The following is a 20,910-nucleotide window of genomic DNA, read 5'->3' as shown; positions in this document are numbered from 1 at the left end:
TCCACTTACTATATTTTATAGCTAGCAACTAAAATAAAAGATAGTATCATATTGTATGACTTTAAACTGTGCTGTTCTCTCCCTAATAAAATTATTCTGATCAGCATCCCAGGGACACTCAATCATCAATCAATATACCGTAGAACGGGGCTACTTGAACTTTGATGTGTTACTTGAGCCCAGTACAAAAAAGAGATTTTAATCTGTATTTGGTCTACAATAATGAACGTATCGTGATAATAAGTGTCACCTGTCAGGGAAACAATGAATCATGTTGATACGTTCATTATTGTAGACCAAATACAGATTTAATTTTTTTTTTGTACTGGGCTCAAGTAACACATCAAAGTTCAAGCACCCCCGTTCTACGGTACTCATCATTTAGGAGCCACTAAGAGAAGCGCTTTATTTTCTTCTGTTAAAGATCAATCGGTCACGTCAATAATGTAAAAAATATAATCTTTTATTGTTATCAGGGCACTTAAGACAGAATATTTCATTGATGTCTCTCTTATGTACCAAAACATTATTAAGGTCTACGACAATACATATTTCACTTAACGACAATATTATATAAAAGAATGAGGAGTTGTGCATATTTTTGAATTTCCTAATTACGCCATGAAATGGTTTCTATAGTTTTTATTAACAATTCAGACAGCAGAAGTGAAAAATAACACAAATTTCGTCCTCATCGTTGCTTGAATATTTCGAAAGTACATACGTATTTTTGAACATCAGATATTAATAATTTAATTATATTGTTAATGATTAAAGGTACGATATGAATAAAGAGTTATATAATATAGGTGATATTAATCTAAATGTACCATGTATGAATATTATAAGCATATGACTTTGTCATAGTACATAAAATGCATATATTAACCCCTCCTACGTAAGCCATAGTCAGCTAAATCGATGGGGCACTTATCGACAGTCGTGGTTTAGCGTTGAATCAGAAACAAATAGATTTGATGGAAGGTATCTGTATTTTGCACACAAAAATACAATACGTTTATTAAAAATTATCCATTATTCAAATAAAATAATCACAATCAGCTTATGTAAACGTTTTTTAATAAGTTGATATCCATATATGGGATAAGTATCCTGTATGTAGCCCTTGCTTAGCTACAATAAATAAAAAGTAAATATTTGTAAAAATTATAATAATTACACATATCGATGTGTAATTATTTATGTACATATATATATAATTTTAATAAAAATGATCATGATTATGTAAAGGCATAATATTTACCATTAATCATGGTAAAATTGATGTCTTTTTAAAAAACCTTCCGTTATTATTATCTAAAAACAATGTACATTTTTCATTTAGCTTCATTGTTAGTTACTATAATAAGTAATTACTTAATTTATCAAAGTAACATAAGTGTTTCTTTGATAGAAAAGGTCCCAGAATTGATATTTAAAAATCTGTTTTGTTTACTGACCTTAGTTATATCAAATTATTGCAAAAACAGCTTGCATTTGTTTTCATTGTGCCTGACCTATATAGATTCACTTGGCACAAGCATCCATGGACTTGCTTACAAGAGAGGGGAGAATAATATGTCGGTGGTGAATTACAAACAATATATTCCCATCCCTTTTCAATAAGTTACAATAAGTTATGGGGATCCCATTGAATCTAGCCCTGATTTAATATAAAGCTGGGTATCTGATACATTGCGGAAGGAATTCTATGAAGCAATCCGTTCATCAGAAACATCTTTAATGGAGACGTTGTGTTTTCAACAAACACGAAAACCCCCGCTCAGCAGCTGACTGTTGGAGAATATCTAAACAAATTCATTGCTATGCTGTTGCACTCTCGGAGCACATTAACGTATGCACTATCCATCGCAAAGCACTACTTATTCGGAAACGTAAAGAATATGCAGCTCAAGAAAAGCACAAGTTGCAATGAGATAAAAGTAATCTTTCACAGGACCCGTACACAGAAAAAAGATGATTGAATAATAAAAATAAAATAATAATTATTAAGTTAAAAACTAATCGAAAATAGCACACACAAATAAACATAATGGTTGAAGAACTCAATTTGTAATTGACAATTAGTATACTTTATTCCGTTAACAATCCCATTGCTATTGACAGTATTTCACATTCAAGCTCTCCAATATTTTTTTTTTAGTTTCAGTTGTCTTTTCACGTTTAATAGATGAGAATAATATTTTTGTGTATTTTAATGTTACACTTGCCATAAAAATGATCTTCATTTATCTGTGAAAAAAAAATTATAAAATATAACCTTTTGAATTAATATAATTTTAAATAAGGAACAAAATTTAGATATTTTTATCAATAACTTATAAATGTATTATTCTGTAATATAAATAAATTTATTCCTCAAGAATCGACATACGAGCTATTAAAATAAGCTGCATGGTTACAAAATATAATTGTTTATAAAAAAATTAAAGCTTCAGAAAAAATCCAAATGAAATGATATTCCTATACATTTTCTATTTCTAATCAATTTTATCATGGAATGATAAAAATGCCATTTTCGCCTTGAAATTTCTCTTACTTGTTTAATATCATCAGCAATAAAGTAAAATTATATTTATATTTAGGGGTGTTTTGTTTTATTAAAACTTTTAGCTCTTTTCTTATTTTATTTAACATTTTTTACTGCATTTTTTCTGTTTCCTACATATGGCATAGTAATTGTTATAATATCTACCTAGGTATAAATTTATTTTGAATATCTCTTAGAATGACTTGCCATTTTTTCTTATTTGTGTGTGTTTATTTTGGTAACATGTTCAGTAATGGCAGACTCTGATTAATACCAACCATATTTATGTATATTTGTAATGAAAAATGGTAAAAGGCTATAATAATAAAAACCATTATTTTAAACGCAATATTTTAATTTTTGTACTCAATGTCTGCAACTGAGGAGTATTACATATTTGGATTTCTGGTTTCAGACTTCAGAAAGTCGAGTAATGGTAAAACTCTTTAGAAAAAAGGTGGCAAGTCCATATTTGCCACGCCATGGTTCATATTTTCAAATAAAATTATCAGAATTATGGGAATCTGTGTTTTAAATAATTCAGGTGCTCAATTTTTAAAGCTTTAACTGCGAATTTCGTTTCAATTTTAACACGGCTTGATTTTCGTTTCAAATGAGAAGAATGTGATGTAAATTTTTAATGTTACAACTTATGTAAACTATGCTATTTGTGTGACTAAGGGAAGTATACTTTCGGTACTTTACTAGCATATAAATGAGGTACCCAATTTAGAGCTGTTTGTGGAATTGTAGAGTCTGTTTGTGAACCAACTGTGATTGAATTATTTTTAATTTGTTAATAAAGTTGAATAATTTTTGTCTTTTTTGTCAAAATTATTAAATATTTAAAAATTATTTTTAGGCCAAAAATTTAGATATTAAAATTTTATTGTGGACTTTTACACAGTTTGTAACTAATTTTGCCATTCAAATTTATATCACAGATAAAGGATTGATTGAAAGAAATATTTTGTGAATTTATGTTTAAAAAATTTCAAATTCCATCCTTTGACTAATAAGTTCCCCATTTTTTTTGTTGTTTGTAAATTCTGTATTGAATGTAAGATGCCGTTTTCCAGCAATGAAACATTGGTAAATGTAAGGATGTACATATTATTATAATTATTACATTAAAAAAATAATAATGTTTCATAATATTTTAGAATCAATTATTATTAGTTAGTTTTAAGACGCAAAGAGCCATCTATTGACATACAACTTTAAAAAAAATAACATCACATCAAAAAGTGTATTGAATGTTGTCACTTTAATGAAGAACAACGTTCTCATGTCACATTCAGTTAAATCCTAGAGAAAATATTGCAATAACTATACCGCAGGACGGCTCAAACTAGTTTAAAGAAATTATCTCCTCAATAGGTTGAAAGATTGGTATTTCATTGCTATTTTCCCATATAAGCCTACACATATCGCTCACTCCTTTCAAGAACGTCATAAATCAAAATACTTGATTTTTCAGGAGAACGTTTTTACAGATAAAAAATATAATACAATGTATTAAAAATAAATATCAAGCCACTTACTGAACTTTTTTCTGTGAAACAGATCTTTTCAGTAAAACCAGAAGGTTTTTTCTCCATTTGAAAAATATTTAGTATATTTAAAAAATTAATTAAACAATACCTTTTTTTCAAAATGCAAAAACAACGTTTTATGTCCTGTAGCGGGTAAATATTAAGTTAAAAATATGCCTCTTTTGCTGGGATATAGTACATTTTCTGGGCATTTCGAAAACATGCACAACTGAAAATTGACGATTTTTGATTTATGACGTTCTTGAAAGGAGTGAGCGATATGTCTCCAAATTAATTCTATATATGAACCATATTTGACAGTAGAACCACTTACTCAAAATATTAAATACAGTTTTCATTAAATTTGTCACATTAAAAAAAAGGTAGGTTGAGGCTTATTTATTTTAATGTGATTTAAATTGCATTGTACAAGGATGGTTCTGAAGTATGGTGAGATATATGTATATTATTACAAAATATATTTATTCCTCTGAAAAAAATTAAGAAAAATATTGAATCAATCAATATATTCATATTTCGTTCATTGTTTCGGCATTAACTTTGTGGTAAGACATGTTACAATGATTAAAGAAAACACCTTTTTTTTTACCACTTGAGTTTTATTATAGACTACATGTTTCAGAAGTTTTAACTTCTGAAACATGTAGTCTATAATAAAACATGTAGTACTTATGTTTTAACTTCTATAATACATCTATAATAATAAATATAATAATATAATAATATCATCTATAATACATGTAGTACTAATGTTTTAACTTCCATCATTCAGGTCTGTATAATAACATACAGTTATTATACAGACCTGAATGATGTAAGTTTAACTTCTGAAACATGTAGTCTATAATAAAACTCAAGTGGTAAAAAACAAGTGTTTTCTTTAATCATTATCCATATTTCTTTTAATTTTTCATCAATTTGTGGGATTACAAACAGCCATATAACTATAATAAACATATTAATTAATAAAATAATATTTAAATACGCAGTAATATCCTTACGCCAATCTAAACAATAAAATTTAAAATGAATCTTAAAAAAAATATGTATTATTTTTAAAAAAAGGCTTTAATTTGTTTTTTATTGGCTTACGTTAAGCAAAATGATTAATTTATTTCCAATTTTGGGTATCCCGTTAATATTCATTTTAACCACAATATTTTACATATTATTACGTGAGGGGCATTTATTAAATAATTTATAACTATTATTGTACAGTATACTATATGCTAGGATTAAGATTATTAAATATATTTTAATATTAGTCTAAAATTAAAAAGATATTTTCGAGCCAATATATTTGAAGCTCTAGGATGTTTTTAGTAATAATCGCTTTTGTCCTAACACGACTAATATTTTCTTTTTTGCGTAAATATTACGAATATTGATAAGATTTGTTGCACAAATTATATTTCTAATATCTGTGAAATGCGATAAATGTTATTAATGATATGCTACCCATATTACTGAAATAATGGAACTTAGTCAAAACGTATAAAAAGCTGTCACCTAGTCTTATGCGTAAATATTTCTAAACGTTTCCCATTGAAGAATGTATACAATCTAAAATGTATTAGATTTTTACGTTAGTTTTCTTTACATATTATATTACTTACTCCTCATTTAACCTTTCTGGGAGTACAATAATTGATGTCCGACTTTCTCTGGGGAGTGGGAACTATTTGAATGAAAACATTTTTTTCATGAAATCGATGTATTATGAAGATTGAAATTATGTAGCAATTAAAAAAAAATAAAACGCCTCTTTGAAATGTTTTTAACTATGACAAAATTACATACAAATATCCATAGATGTCATTGCTGTACAAGTTACATCATACCAACTGACAGATGGACTTCGACGTTCATTTACGTCCATACTCCCGGAAAGGTTCAATCAAACATTAATATTTGTATATTAAACTGTTGAAATAAATAAAAATGCTAATAAAATTACTTTTAGATACACGTATAGCTACATATATTTTTCTCAACTATCTCGGCATCATAACATTAAAAGTATCATGCCAAAAGAAATAATCTACATAATATATTATACTTGAGTAAAATATTCTTTATTTTAAAGAAATCAAACAGCGGAAAGCCTAAATTGTAATCTTTATTCAAGTTAGATGATACGTATGTATGTTAGCCATTGTATTTATTTTCCTGAATTGACACTTATTATTTTATTTTATTTGTGAGACTTGACAAGTGTATTATTATATATTATAAATAATGTCAATTTAGTGCTGATTTTTTTTTCTACCCATGTAAAACCTCCTTAAAAGTTGTTAATGGTGTAATAAATATTGCAGCCTTTTTTATGAGAATTCTTTATTAATCCCCTTCTTTCAATATTTATAACTATGAGCAAACACTGAAAAACATACAAATTATATGAAGAAGGAATTTTATTAAAAACATAAATAATAACATTATATATTCATAGAAATGAAGTCATATATTTGCATTTGATATAAAGGAGATCTTTCTAGATATATTTTGTGATATAAACCATAAGCAAGATAAAAAATAACGCGAGACTCAAAAAACGGTATTATTATTGACTGTCATTGACCGTCTTCGTGTTGCAGTGGTTAGCGTGTTTAGCTATCGTGCTGGCGGTCCCTGGTTCGATTCCCAGGGGGGAGTGAAAATAAATATTAGTGATTTTACAGTCTAATATTTATTTGATATTATCCTGGACTTGTCCCTAAAGCGCAGGAGTGATCACATGGCCTTCATGTAAGTAAAGATCAAGATATCACTGCGTCAATTAATACGAGGCAGTCCTCTATGCACCATTGGGTGCGGATAAGGGTTAGAAGAAGAACTAGAAGAGACGTACTCTGCGGTCATCCCAGATTCAAAGTGAAGGTGTAACTACAAAATATTGGTACATAATGCAGTATTACAACATTTATGAAATATTATTTCATCTGTAAATTATAAGAAGGTAAGGTTTTACTAAAAATTGACAAATACAAGATAAGTTAACAATAAGCACCCATGGTCCCGTCTTATTATCATCTACTCAAGTCAGAGGCCTATGAATCCTCACTCTACCATAACTTTATTTATATTTTCTACGATTACCAATAAAATTTAAATACCCAATTGATTATCATAATACAAATGTTAATTATATTATTTTTTAAATTTCGATGGACTTAAAACGGAAGTTTTCTTAAAACATTATGTTTCCAAGATGGAATTTAAGGAACAAAACAACCACCCTATAAGAAAAAAGCACATAATAATTTTTCAAACAGGTTTAATAACTGTAAATTCACAACTTCAGAAATATAAAACATATACATACATTATAATTCGTTAACAATTTTGGTTCACCTTTTACACAGAGATATTAAATATTAGTCATATAAAACATTTCATATATGAATGTAAAAAGTTGTCAATGTGCAGTCTGTCAAATATAGAATGAGATTGATATATTAATTTACGACGTTACTTAATTATAGAAGTCACAAGACCAGCTGCAACCGTCACTCCGGCAACACGTAACATGACCCTGCCTAGTTCCTTGAAATCTTTATATGTCTCCATGCAGATGGGCCTGCAGACCTCTATTTCTACTAAGGCCACGGAATTGTTGCCCAAGCAGCGGGGTTTCTTCTTGACCACCTCCCCGGTGCTCTTGTTCATGAGGGCTGTGAGTTTCACTATGTTGGCTGACTCGATGAGCGACTGGTGATGAAGCAGAACGGGATAGCCTTTTGTAATCGGGACTTTGACATTGAAAACTACGATCCGGGCTTCAAATCTGCAAGTTACGGGAGCCGGGAACACCGGATCGCTCAACACAAAGCCCACGGATATGCTCTGCATGTCAACGCCTGATACGATCACGCTGACCTGGTCACCGGCAAACGCGACAGGATTGGGTATCTCGTTTATCAGAATAGACTTAGCGAAGGCGGTTTCTTTAGTAGGGCAGATCAGGATCTTGTCCCCTGCATTGAGCATTCCGGTTTCGATACGACCCGAGACACAAAACCCGGACCCGGTGCCTTTGAAGATATCATTTACCGACATCCTAAAAGGTTTAGTTACCGGGCGTTCCGGAGATTTGAAATTATCAATAACATCTATTAAACAAGGTCCTTTGTACCATCTGGAGAGCTGGTTTTCATTTGGTGATTTTATTAAATTTTCTCCCGTCAATCCCGAGCAAGGAACAAATGTAACGTCGCATTCTTTGAAACCGGCTTGTTTGAGGAATACTTTTAGCTTTCCGCAAATTTCTTCGAAGCGCTCTTCGGACCAACCCGTCGTGTCTAATTTATTAACGGCAACGGCCAGTTGGTTGATCCCGAGGCTCCTCACGAGGAGGGCGTGTTCGCGAGTCTGTCCTCCGAGATCGAAGCCAGATTCGAATTCACCGCGAGTTGCGTCGACCACGAGAAGCGCTACGTCGGCTTGGCCGGCACCTGATATCATGTTGGGGATGAAGTCTGCGTGTCCGGGGGCGTCTAGCACGGTTATCTGCTTAGTTTTGGTGGAGAATTGGACTCTGCCGACGTCCATAGTGATTCCGCGCACACGCTCTTCCCCGGTTTCATCTAGGACCCACGCGTACATGAAGCTCTGCTTGCCGATTTTCTTACTTTCTTGTTCGTACTTGTGTAGAGTGCGTTGACTGACTTCGCCGAGATCGCACAAGAGGCGACCCATCAGCGTAGACTTCCCCGCGTCAACGTGCCCGACGACTACTACGTACAGATGCTCCTTAACGGATCCTCGCTCAGTTTGGTACAAGGCTGCCGCGTCCACTTTACTCTCTTTAGCTTTCGGGGTGAATTTTTCTTCAGAATGTGTCGGTTCGGGAGATTTGCTGGGAGTCGCTCGTCCGGATTCCGGTGATTGTGATCTAGGGGTGCAAGGATTACTCAAACGATTAGTGTCTTCCACTTTGAACCCTTTTACAGCATTCGGAACAGCGACAACTTTCACCGGTAATACTATTTTAGGCTTTGTTTCTGGAGGGAAATGCCTTTCGTTAGTACTATTGATCGATGTTTTTGATTTAGTTTCGGGGACTTTTTTACTATTTGTGGCTGTGTCCTTATCTTTATCTGAGTTTAAGAGAGCATCTAACGATTTGGGAATGTCAAAATCATTAGCTAATACAGTTTTGATTATTGTCTGTTCAGGGACGGAATCACCTAGTACATTGCGAATTTCATCCAGACATGACATCAGTTTAGCTTCGTCCATTTCACTGAGCTGCAAGTTTCTGAAGTCCTCGGAGTCGCGTCGCTGCCCGGGCCTAGACATAGAATCGTCGTCATTCTCATCTTCCTCTTCTATATCCTTGTGCTGTTCGAAATAACTGGTCATTGCTTGAGAGCGTCCTCGGTCATACATGAACTGGGCAGCATCGCTAGGAGAAATATAGCTATCATCCTCCATGGAGTGTCCGTAAACATCGTCGTAACCATCGTATTCGTCGGAATAGTTCATGGAACGTACATTCCTGTGACGAGACATCGCCGTTCCTGTATTAATCGAATCGTGTTTTTAACTGATAAATATTTTGACTTGCTGCTACGGATGTATGGAATTAGGAAAACGCATTCTAGAGCTTTTTCGAAGCTTTCAAAGAAAAAATATGTATAACCTTCAAGCTAAGATTACCAGTCACGTCGCACATACGTCCACGAATTTCACCACAATCGCACGAGACGACGAAACATCACGAACAATCACGAAACAACTGTCAAAATAATCATAAGCATAGATAAACCCAAAGATTATATAGAAGATAAACCTGTTTGCAAACGAACGTTTTTCGCATACGTTTGTGATTTTCAGAATTCCGAATGTGATATTTTCGAGTTTTTTCTATCGGTTTTTTATTGTTCATTCGGAGATCCGAAAGCAAAAAGTTCCAGCCCAAAACCCCCGTAAGTCTACTACTACTACTACCATCATGCCGTTTCCTGTAGGGGTAGGAAAAGAGGATGGAACACCACACTTTTCTGTCCTGACATACACTCCTCGCTTCCTTCACATCCATACACTTAGTCATACATGCCCTCTGATCACGCTGACTTCTGACACCACCAGATTATACAAAGTCTTTTTCGACCGTCCTTGTTCTGTTCTGCTCACTTTCGCCGCATATACTTTCAGCCCCCAAGTCTGCTACATAAAAATATTATTCGGGAAATACAATTTCAAAATATTACAAAATAGAATTAAAAAGAAAGATCTATAACCAACTCGAAAACAAACATAGTCATAAAAATAAAATTTGTAAGGCATGGAAATTTACCATAATTTTCCAAATTGTTTGGCTGTACAAGATTATAATTATTTGCATATTATTCTACACTAGCAACATATTGTGACGTTTTCGTATTTTGACGTTTTGTTCACAGGGATTTGTCATCTCGGGGGACTGTCTATCTGTGTGATATAAATTGTTACATACTGCTCATGTGATATATTCCTCAAATTCAGCTCCAAAATGAAGAAAAAGGTATGCGATTATTATTTCATGTTTTCTGGCACTTAAAATTCTTTATTTTACTGGTATTCTCTGTGGAAATTTTTAATATTAATAATAATAAATTTGGATAATTTATATAGCCATTTTTATAAAATACTACCTCAAGGGCGCTTCACTATGATTAAATTGTGAGAAAGATGTACTGGAAATGATTTAGCAAGTAAATGTGTTTTTAGTTTATTTCTAAAGATCATCTCGTTATCACTATTTCTAACCACTGGTGAAAGAGCATTCCACGCCATCGGACCGCAACAGCAAAGGCACGCTCGCCAAATTTAGTGCGTTGGTTGCGAGCTGGTAAGATCACTTTGCCCATAGCAGTTGTTGTAGCCGATCGAAGCGTGAGACGTCTATCAACCAATTTGTCTGGAATACACATCTCTTTTAGATACTCTGGAGCCATATTATGTATTGATTTATACATGAGTAGATAGAGTTTATACTCAACGCTTTCGGGAAAGCGTAACCAGTGTAGTTGGTGAAATAGTGAGGTAATGTGACTGAATTTAGAAATTCCAAAAACTAGTCTCACTGCTGCGTTTAACACTGATTGCAGTCGAGTCATTTTATTGTTTGATAGACCCGTGTATGTACCGTTACAATAATCGACTCTAGATACTACAAACGCATTTATTAATTGACGGGCAGCATCAACTGGCAGATTCTTGCGAATGCTTTTAATTTGCCTGAGCTGATAAAAACATTTATTTGTTGTTTTGCTGATTTGAGTCTCAAGGGAGAGATCAGAATCTAAGAACACGCCCAGCAATTTGACAGCGGTTGAAGTAGTACTCTATGAATTGAGTGATGTCGTGTTATGAATTAAATTCTGTCATTTAGGTGTGGCTATCCAGTGTCCTGTTTAGGACAGGTTTAATGTCAATCTGTTTTCAGCCATCCATTCTCCTGTTCTCTCAATGCACTTATTAACACGTTGACTGCCAACTACGAGATAACTCGTAGATAGCGTTCTTTTCTAGGACACCGACTACGAGTTATCTCGTACTATGTTTACTTGCCATATTCATGCAGCTACGATAAAATTCCTGGTACATCAGTGGTCATATGGATAGATGGCTTCTGGGAAGTGAACAAAAATCAATGCTGGCTTACATGAACAGAAAATTTATTAATAAATGAACAGAAAATATGATTATTCAAAATCAAGAAGTAAAATAATATTTTTAAAGAATTGGCTTTTTACACCGGATTTCTGAAAATTGTCGTAGCAGTCAATGTGTTAATAGAGTCAACAAGTTCATCTTTCTGCTCCGGTTTGCAATAAAAATAAATTTTAGTGTCATCTGCATAGCAGTGTGTGCAAGCTTGAAATTTATGATGATTTTCGTACTATCCTAAACGAGAATACCTATATGTTGATTTTTGCATTATTCTTCCGGCTTAATATATTGACGTCATTTATAATTACCATTTTTTCACATATCGCTCACTCCTTTCAAGAACGTCATAAATCAAAAATCGTCAATTTTCAGTTGTGCATGTTTTTAGAATGCCCAGAAAATGTACTATATCCCAGCAAAAGCAGCATATTTTTAACTTAATATTTACCATTTTTATTTAATGTTTAACTTAGTAAATACCACTATTTTAAAGTAAAACATAAATAAAAAATGGATAGATTTTATCACAAAGTGACTGCCGAATCGATAAATGAAATTTATATTTACCCGCTACAGGGCAGAAAGTGTTGTTTTTGCATTTTGAAGAAAAGGTATTGTTTAATTATTTTTTTAAATAAACTAAATATTTTTCAAACGGAGAAAAAACATTCAGGTTTTACCTAAAAAGACCGGTTGCACAGTGAAAAGTTCAATAAGTGGCTTGATATTTATTTTTAATACATTTTATTATATTTTTAAACTTTAAAAACGATCTGAAAAATCAAGTTTTTTGATATACGACGTTGTTGAAAGGAGTGAGCGGTATGTTTTTTCGATTCGATATATTAATATTTTTTTTTAGGTTTTATTGATGGGCAAGAGTGGGTCTGGAAAGACGAGTATGAGATCAATCATATTTGCTAATTATATAGCAAGAGACACAAGGAGATTAGGAGCCACAAGTATGTATTTACGTATAAAACTTTTTAGATTATTATCTTATTAAAACCTCTCAGAAGTAAGACAAAATACAAAAACAGCGCATTTTACTTATGAATCAAAACATCCTGATAATTGCTGCTTTAAAATATGGCAGAAAAATATGGCAGAATCAATAGATCCACTAGTCCCAAGGTCGTTGAAAAAATGAGACCTTTTTATGCGGCCAAAATAATTCAAATAGAGTAGACGCTCTCTTGACCGGCCTTGACACAACCGACCCAGGGACGGATAATGAAAAAGCTGGTTAAAGAGAAGGTAGTGAAAAACACATTTAAAAAAAAACACTTTCACGTGGAAGAAAAAAGTTCATTTTTTCAAAATACTAAGAAAAACGGAACATTTATTCTGTATCAGAAACTCACACATTAAAAATTAACATTTCACAAACTGTAAAAAATATATAATTTATATTTGAAGCACTAACTTTGTGATTTTCCATTTTATAATTAAAATGTATCTTTGTTTTAATAAATAAATAAAACCCTTATCCGCACCCCAATGGTGCATAAGGCACTGTGTCATATAAACGCAGTGTTATCTTGATCGTTTACACACGAAGGAAAGGTGATCAGCCCTCTGCTTCAGGTACCAGTCCATGGTAATATTGAATAAATATTACAGTGAAAAAATCACTTTACAAATTTTACCCCCCTTGGGAATCGAACCCGGAACCTCCAGAACAGTAGCCGAGCGTGCTGACCATTACACTACGGAGGCGGACAACTTTGTTTTAAAATCACTGTAAATATTTTATTATAACTTAATTATAATATCTACCGGTTTCGAAGCTAACCGCTTCTTTATCAAGACTGATTAATAAAATCACTACAAATATTTTATTATAATAAGTTATAATGAAATATTTATAGTGCTTTTAAGAGAAAGTTACATTTTCATTGCAAAAAATATCTACAGGAAAAAGCCACGCATCACTCCAATTTTATTTTAAAAAGTTGGCCTACAACTTCTGTTATTTTCTGCTGCTCCTTGTGTTGAATCGACTTTTTGAATGTGTAGTCGCGGCTTAATGAACTTACAACTTCTTCAGTAGAATGCAGTAGAATTGGACGCGAGGCGTCCCTAGAAGAGGCCAATTAAAGCCGCACAGGTTAAGAGAGCGTCTACTGTAAAGGATTTAAACAGAAAACAACATAATTGTATGCTTAAACCATGCCAGTGAGGGACTAGCTGTAAAGCTAAAAGAGGTTATTTATTGATTTGGCATTTTAATTTGTAGAACTCCATTTTAATTTATGTATTAATTTTTAAATCAAACACAGATTTTTTGAGTCCAAGTTGTATTTTATTAACAAAAACTAATAACTAACTAATAAATAACTAATAAAAAATTAATATTGTGACAATTGTTTCGCCTAGTTATTTTAATAGTTATATATTTGAAAATGCCATAACTAGGGTTTTTGTTACTAAAATACAACTTTACAACATTTTGAGTGTGTCCAAATACTTGTTCACAAAATCTGGATTATCTCCAATTACAGGAGTTATTTTCATATTATTTTTTGACATCTCATCATGTGTAAAGTGATTGCTTAAACCAGCCGATGAACGCAGTGGCATTACATGAAAAAAAAGCCCTGTGCAGATGTATAAGTCCACCATCCTAGTGAATATTCCACACCCCAAAACCTTTTTTTTTTTTTTCGGGAGTTTCTTGAAGCCAAATATCAATAACAATATTTTGAAATCGCTTTGTAGTTGATGTTGAACATTCCCATGTTCGATTCCTCGGCAACCTGGTCCTCAATCTGTGGGACTGCGGGGGTCAGGAGGCTTTCATGGAGAACTACTTCGCTTCCCAGAGAGACAACATCTTCAAGAACGTGGAAGTCCTGATATACGTCTTCGATGTTGAGAGCACAGAGTTGGAAAAAGATATACACTATTACCAGACCTGTTTAGAGGCCATACTCAATGTACGTATGAAAATTATCACCATATTATTCCCTTGAACGGTGGCGAATTAGGTGGTTGAATTAGGCGGTGGCGTATGCGCCTAGTATTAGAACACATATTGGATTCATCCCCAAAGAGATATCAGAATATATTATAATTACAAGAATAAAAATCTTTTAAATCCATACAAAATAAGTTCCCACAAAGGGATGGCCTGTGTATGGATATATATTTTATTTTAGGTTATAATAAAAGGCACTGGAAAGAATACAATAGATATCAGAAATATAAATAGATTAACACATTAGTTACGGCAATGTTTTGATAAAACTGTATCTTGAGGCAGGCGACATTAGACAGCTGTTTTATTATAATACAAGAATGCTCTGAGGTTGAACTCGAAAACAATACAAAAACGGTTAAATGGTCTCTAATGTCTCAAAATAAAATCATGTTAGTCCACAAATCACAAAAGTAAAAAAAATGTTAAAAACACTAATAAAATATTAGAAAATAACAACACAGTTTAACAACCGCCGAAAACTCAAAATCTGCGAATAAAAAATTATTTATGGGCTTTCCCCACACGCGTTTATTGCTTTGTAAGTACCAACTGCCAACTTAAGTAAAGGACAATGATCTTTGTATTTTATTTCATTTTAAGACAAAGAAAAAAACGCACCGTCTGTATCCATTGTTTAAAGTTAATTTGTAACATTTCCTTCAAAACAGATTACGACCATTAGCTATGTTTTGAACCAGTAAATATCAGTATTATTTTTTATATTACAACGACGTCTATCCACTACACAACAAAAGCAAAAAGGCCAAGAGATTAGAAGTTTATGACGTGTTTTTTGTATACTAAATTGAAGGTAGCCGAAATGCACAAAAATGTGCACCCCGCCACCACACAAGGTTTCTGAAACGCACAAATATGTGCACACCGTACACAATGTGTTAATAGTGCTAATATAAACTACAAATTTTTGATTTTAACAGAAAACAAAAAAATCAAAAAGATAAAAATGAAAAAAGTTAACAAATAAGTATGTACTATATGAGTTTTAAGTTTATAAATACATTCATTTATGAATTCATATACATAATTAGTATCTATATTTGTTGCAGAGACCTACCAAGCCACCTTTTGTGTCTTGTCGGTGGAGTTCTTCTGACATACTTTTTTTTTTTTAGTCTATTTTAACATAATATACAAGCACAAAAAGAAAGAAAAAATACATTTTTAAGATTTTTTTCCACAATGCATGTATGAAGTAGTGAAAAATATAAAAATCTATTGAACAACAATGCAACCAAAAACATTGAAAATGCTAAATGACAACAGCTGTCACGAAACACGCTGTCCAACATTTTGAGTGTGTCCAAATACTTGTTCACAAATCTAGGTTTTCTCCACTCCGGAGTTAATTTTAACATTTTGTTAATTATTTTCTACTTAGCACTTATTCCTCAACTGTTTTATAAAAAAGTTTAAAAAAAGTTTAAAATTTTATATTGGTAAATTGTCCGCCTCCATGGTATAATGGTTAGCATGTTAGGCTGCCGTGCTGGAGGTAATGGGGTTTGATTCCTGGGGGGGAGTGAAAATAAATAAAAGTGATTTTTCACTCTAATATTTATTCAATATTACCCCGGACTGGTACCTGAAGCGCAAGTCTGATCACCATATCTTCATGTGTTAACAATCAAGATAACACTGCGTCAGTACGATGCAGTGCTCTATGCACCATTGGGTGGGGATTAGGGTTAGAAGATGACTTATTCCTCAATTGATTTATAAAAAAGATTTTAAAAAGGGCATCAAGTTTTACATCAGTTTTATATTGGTAAATAGTAGGGTGTATATAGTTATTAAAACTAATTTTAGAAATTGAGAAATATAACGTGGAGCTTAACTCGATGCCTTCTTCTGGTTGGTTTTAGAATTCGCCGGAAGCGCGGATATTTTGCCTCTTGCACAAAATGGACTTGGTCGCGGAGGAGCAAAGAGATGCTATTTTCAGAGAGAGAGAAGAAGATCTGAAGGGGCTATCGAAACCGTTAGAGTGCACGGCTTTCCGCACAAGCATATGGGACGAAACATTATACAAGTATGTTTGTACTATTTTTGTGTTTATTATTCAATTCGCAACATCGCAGATTATTTTAAATATTTATTTCAATTTCTTCTTCTGCTTGGTGTAGGCCTTGTGGCCTGTTTTTAAGTGGTATTTACTAGGGTAAACTTAAATTAAAAATGGATAGATTTTTACCACTAACTGACTGCCGAATCAATTAAGGGAATTGTACGATTAAAAATTAAGTCTTGTGTGCTGTGGGATTGAATTAATACAAGATAACTCGTAGATTGTTTTCTTTGCCAGGATGCCGACTACGAGTTATCTCGTACTGTGTTTACTTGCCATATTCATGCAGCTAGGATAAAATTCCTAATATGTATATCAGTGCTAATATGGATAGATGGCGCATGGGAAGAGAACAAAAAATCAATGCGGCTTACATGAACAGAAAATTTAGTATTAAATGAACAGAAAATATAATTATGTACTATAATTAGAGTTGTTAATACATAATATAATATGAATAAATGAAATTGACTTTTTAGACTGGAATTCTGAAAATTGCCGTGGCAGTCAACATGTTAATTTTCAAAATTTACATTTTAGGGCGTGGTCAAGTATAGTCTATATGCTCATACCAAATATCAAAGAGCTAGAGAGTTCCCTGCAGCAGTTTGCCAATATAGTAGATGCTGACGAAGTGTTACTATTTGAGAGGGCTACGTTCCTAGTGATTTCTCACTGTCAGCGCAGAGAACACAAGGACGGCCACCGATTCGAGAAGGTCTCCAATATCATCAAGCAGTTCAAGCTGTCCTGCTCCAAACTGGCCGCACAATTCCAAAGCATGGAGGTACTCTCCGGTTATTATTATTAGCTCTTTATTGATAAAAATAAGAAATCTTGAAATATCATTGATGTTGCACAAAAATCAATAGTAAAAATGATAATTAATGTTCTGAAATAGACTAATTTATCTAGATAAGTAACTTTTTTTGTACATTTTTACTTAATACAACCTTAAAATTATAATTGCGCTGAGCCTCTCCAAAAAATAAACTGTGCTCTTGTGCTTGGAGAGGATTTTTTTTTATGGTGACGTGTTATACGTTTTAAAAAATATTTTTGGGGAATATATATTTTTATGCGGTGCGAGGAAGTTATCCTGTTTGGTGTTAGTGTTTTTTTATATTTTTAATTTCTAAAGGAAGGCTGTTGAAATTTTTATTCCTATTTTTATTAGGGTTGATATCTAAGTTATAAATTTTAGGCTATAATTATTGCAAACTTTTTTACTTATTTAAAAAATTATACTCTAATTATTTTTACCGACCGTTTTACAGAATACAACAGAGACTAGCACATAACAGTCAGACTGTTATCTGCTAGTTTCATCAATTGGCCTTTCTGAAAATGTAATAAACTCATGTCTAAACTGCCATATAAAATTATAGTTTTTATATTTTACATTACTGACGGAGTACACATTTAGTACTGTATCAAGATTCATGATTCTTATTTTTTCAGGTTCGTAATAGCGCATTTGCTGCGTTCATCGACGGTTTCACGAGCAACACATACGTAATGGTTGTCATGTCAGAGTCCAACATACCGTCTGAAGCTACCCTCATCAACATAAGAAATGCAAGAAAACACTTCGAAAAATTAGAGAAGGTTTCCTCCAGTGCGGCACAATATCGTTGATAGTGTCAAATTTTATTTGATGGACCAATCACTGTGTTTATTTTTTATTTTTAATATGCTTTGCATCTTTTATATAGATTCCTTATTGATTTTTAAGCCAAACTTGTAAAGAAAACTGTTCATCCTGAAAAGAATTCATAACTAAGTCCATACTTTTTAATTGCAGCCAGTACTTTTAATGTATTTAACCTTTCCCTCCCGGTGATATGAATTTACTATAACTCTACTTTAAAAATGAGAATATCAGTAAAAAATATAACAGATACGGGCTCAGAATTTTTGTATTCGTCTGTGGTATAATTACGTATTACTTAAAAGTATTATAATGTAAAGTTATTCATTTGTAGCGACAGAAATAAAAAATTTGTGAAAAAATCAAGGATAAAATCACTCAACGTGTTGTTGCGGGCTGCGCTTTGCGCATACGCGCATGTCGTAGCAAGTTTAGTAGTGCGCGGATTACATGTGCGGCGGTTGTGTCGCTACGCTAGCTGTTGCGGCTACTTACGATGTATTTTTTTTTCGTTTTCAGATACTTACCAGAGCTAACATTACAAAACTGTTACATTTCAACTTCAACTATGGTCAATAAAAGCATCATTTAGGAATATTCATATTTTTCCCGTTTTTAAATCACATTTTAATATGGTATAGAAAATACATATCACCGTTGCCGGCGGAAGTTTTTTAGAACCGTAAGGGAAAGGTTAAAGAAACCTTTTTTAAACGACAGCAGACTGGGTCTACATATTAGCTAATTTTGTCCGCCTCCGTAGTGTAATGGTCAGCACGCTCGGCTATCGTTCTGGAGGTCCCGGGTTCGATTCCCAGGGGGGGTCAAATAAATATAAGTGATTCTTTCACTCTAATATTTATTTAATATTATCCTGGACTGGTACCTGAAGCGGAGGGCTGATCACCTTTCCTTTGTGTGTTAACGATCAAGATAACACTGCAGTTTATACAATGCAGTGCCCTATGCACCATCGGGGTGTGGATAAGGGTTTGAAAAAACAAATTCTCTACCATTAGCTTTTAAGAGTAAACTTAAATAACTCTGTGTTATTTGTTACCAGACCCTTCCGCCACGTATCATGCGGATATAGTCACTTCAATGTGCATTATTTCATTTAAATAGATGCAAGTTTTGGATGACTGATCCTTAAGCACTTTCCTAACTTTCAATTAGTATGTATACCTGTTTATAACTTTCACATGGCAGATTTCCTTCCTTTAAAAAGTATTAGTGTTAAAATACATATAATATTTACATTGTACATCTTTGAAGGGAAAACAATGCAGAATATAGTAACCACTCCATTGTTTGACTCTCATAGATTAAAACAAAAGAAATCGGCTTGTTATTAATCTACATATGTTTATCCAGTCACAATTTTAATTACTTATTTTAAATATTATATTATTATTATTATTATTAATAAATGAGTTATTGCTAATTTAATTTCTTGTCTTGCCCTTAAATAAATCACTTTAAATCTTTAAATCGACAATATATCTGCTGTCCCTTTTACAGGTCAACTGTAAAAACTTCACCAGGTCTAATTATGTATATAAATTTTGCCGTTTTGTATTGACGGCAGATACAAATTAGGCTTTGATTCTTATGTTTTCATTTTGTAAGACTTGTGTTAAATGATTGAATCAAGACCAGCATTTCATTATTTACGAAACTTAAAAATTATTGACATCATTCGATGCGCACCTAAAATTTGTAGTTTCAATAATTTACGTGTAAAATTTGGATGCCAAATTTTCCTGAGTCCCCGCTGGAAATATTGATAACAATGACCAAATATTTTATTTGTCGTCATTTTATTCAATTTTACCTCATCACTTACGTGGTACAATATATTAGTACGACTTGTAAAATGTACTATTTCTCTACTAGATCAATGTCTCCAGTTGAAATGTATATTATGTAAGTCACAAGACACAAAGAAGTACAGTAAAACCTCGATATAACGGACGAATTGGTGGGAGGAGGTGTGCATTAAAGCCGAAAGTCTGTTATATAAAAATAGGTTTAAAATAAGTCAAAAACTTTTAAAATATATATATAAACTCTGTTTTTTAGATGTAAATAAACAGTACAAACACAATAGAAATTAAATTTATTGTCTTTGGATACTCGTAGTGTAGTGATGTCGCTGTTTGATATCGATGCGCTTGCTATCTGTAATTCTGCTTCGAAAAAGGAATCAAGTTTTGTTTGCACTTTTGAAGTTTGCTGTTTTTTTTTATAATCAACTCTCTAAAATTACGGAAAAGTGTATAATATTTACTGACCGGATTTTTAGTCCATTATATCTGAAGTACGTTAAATAGAGGTCCGTTATATCGAGGTTTTACTGGATGCAATAATATAAGTTGGCGTAAAAATGCAATATCTTTGCCTTGTGACATTGGTGCATATTCA

At 32.6% G+C, this 20,910-nt stretch overlaps 2 protein-coding genes across 2 annotated transcripts; one reads left to right on the top strand and one right to left on the bottom strand.

Moving 5' to 3' along the window:
* Window positions 1-7,370: 7,370 nt before the first annotated feature.
* HBS1 (translation elongation factor EF-1alpha (GTPase) HBS1) lies at window positions 7,371-9,849 on the bottom strand. Its single transcript, XM_088263047.1, has one exon. The coding sequence runs from the start codon at window positions 9,619-9,621 to the stop codon at window positions 7,579-7,581; it is 2,043 nt and encodes a 680-aa protein (XP_088119173.1). The 5' UTR covers window positions 9,622-9,849; the 3' UTR covers window positions 7,371-7,578.
* A 636-nt stretch (window positions 9,850-10,485) lies between these two features.
* On the top strand, window positions 10,486-19,226 carry RagA-B (Ras-related GTP binding A/B). Its single transcript, XM_088263049.1, has 6 exons — window positions 10,486-10,615; window positions 12,629-12,728; window positions 14,488-14,705; window positions 16,633-16,799; window positions 17,376-17,622; window positions 18,297-19,226. The coding sequence occupies exons 1-6, from the start codon at window positions 10,604-10,606 to the stop codon at window positions 18,471-18,473; spliced, it is 921 nt and encodes a 306-aa protein (XP_088119175.1). The 5' UTR covers window positions 10,486-10,603; the 3' UTR covers window positions 18,474-19,226.
* Window positions 19,227-20,910: the final 1,684 nt, after the last annotated feature.

Source organism: Brachycentrus maculatus, unplaced genomic scaffold, assembly GCF_059751285.1.
Source record: "Brachycentrus maculatus isolate JH-2025_06_01 unplaced genomic scaffold, ASM5975128v1 h1tg000196l, whole genome shotgun sequence".
Classification (NCBI taxonomy): Eukaryota; Metazoa; Arthropoda; class Insecta; order Trichoptera; family Brachycentridae; genus Brachycentrus; species Brachycentrus maculatus.
The sequence above is the reverse complement of the archived record's forward strand: the minus strand, read 5'-3'. Positions and strand labels throughout refer to the sequence as shown.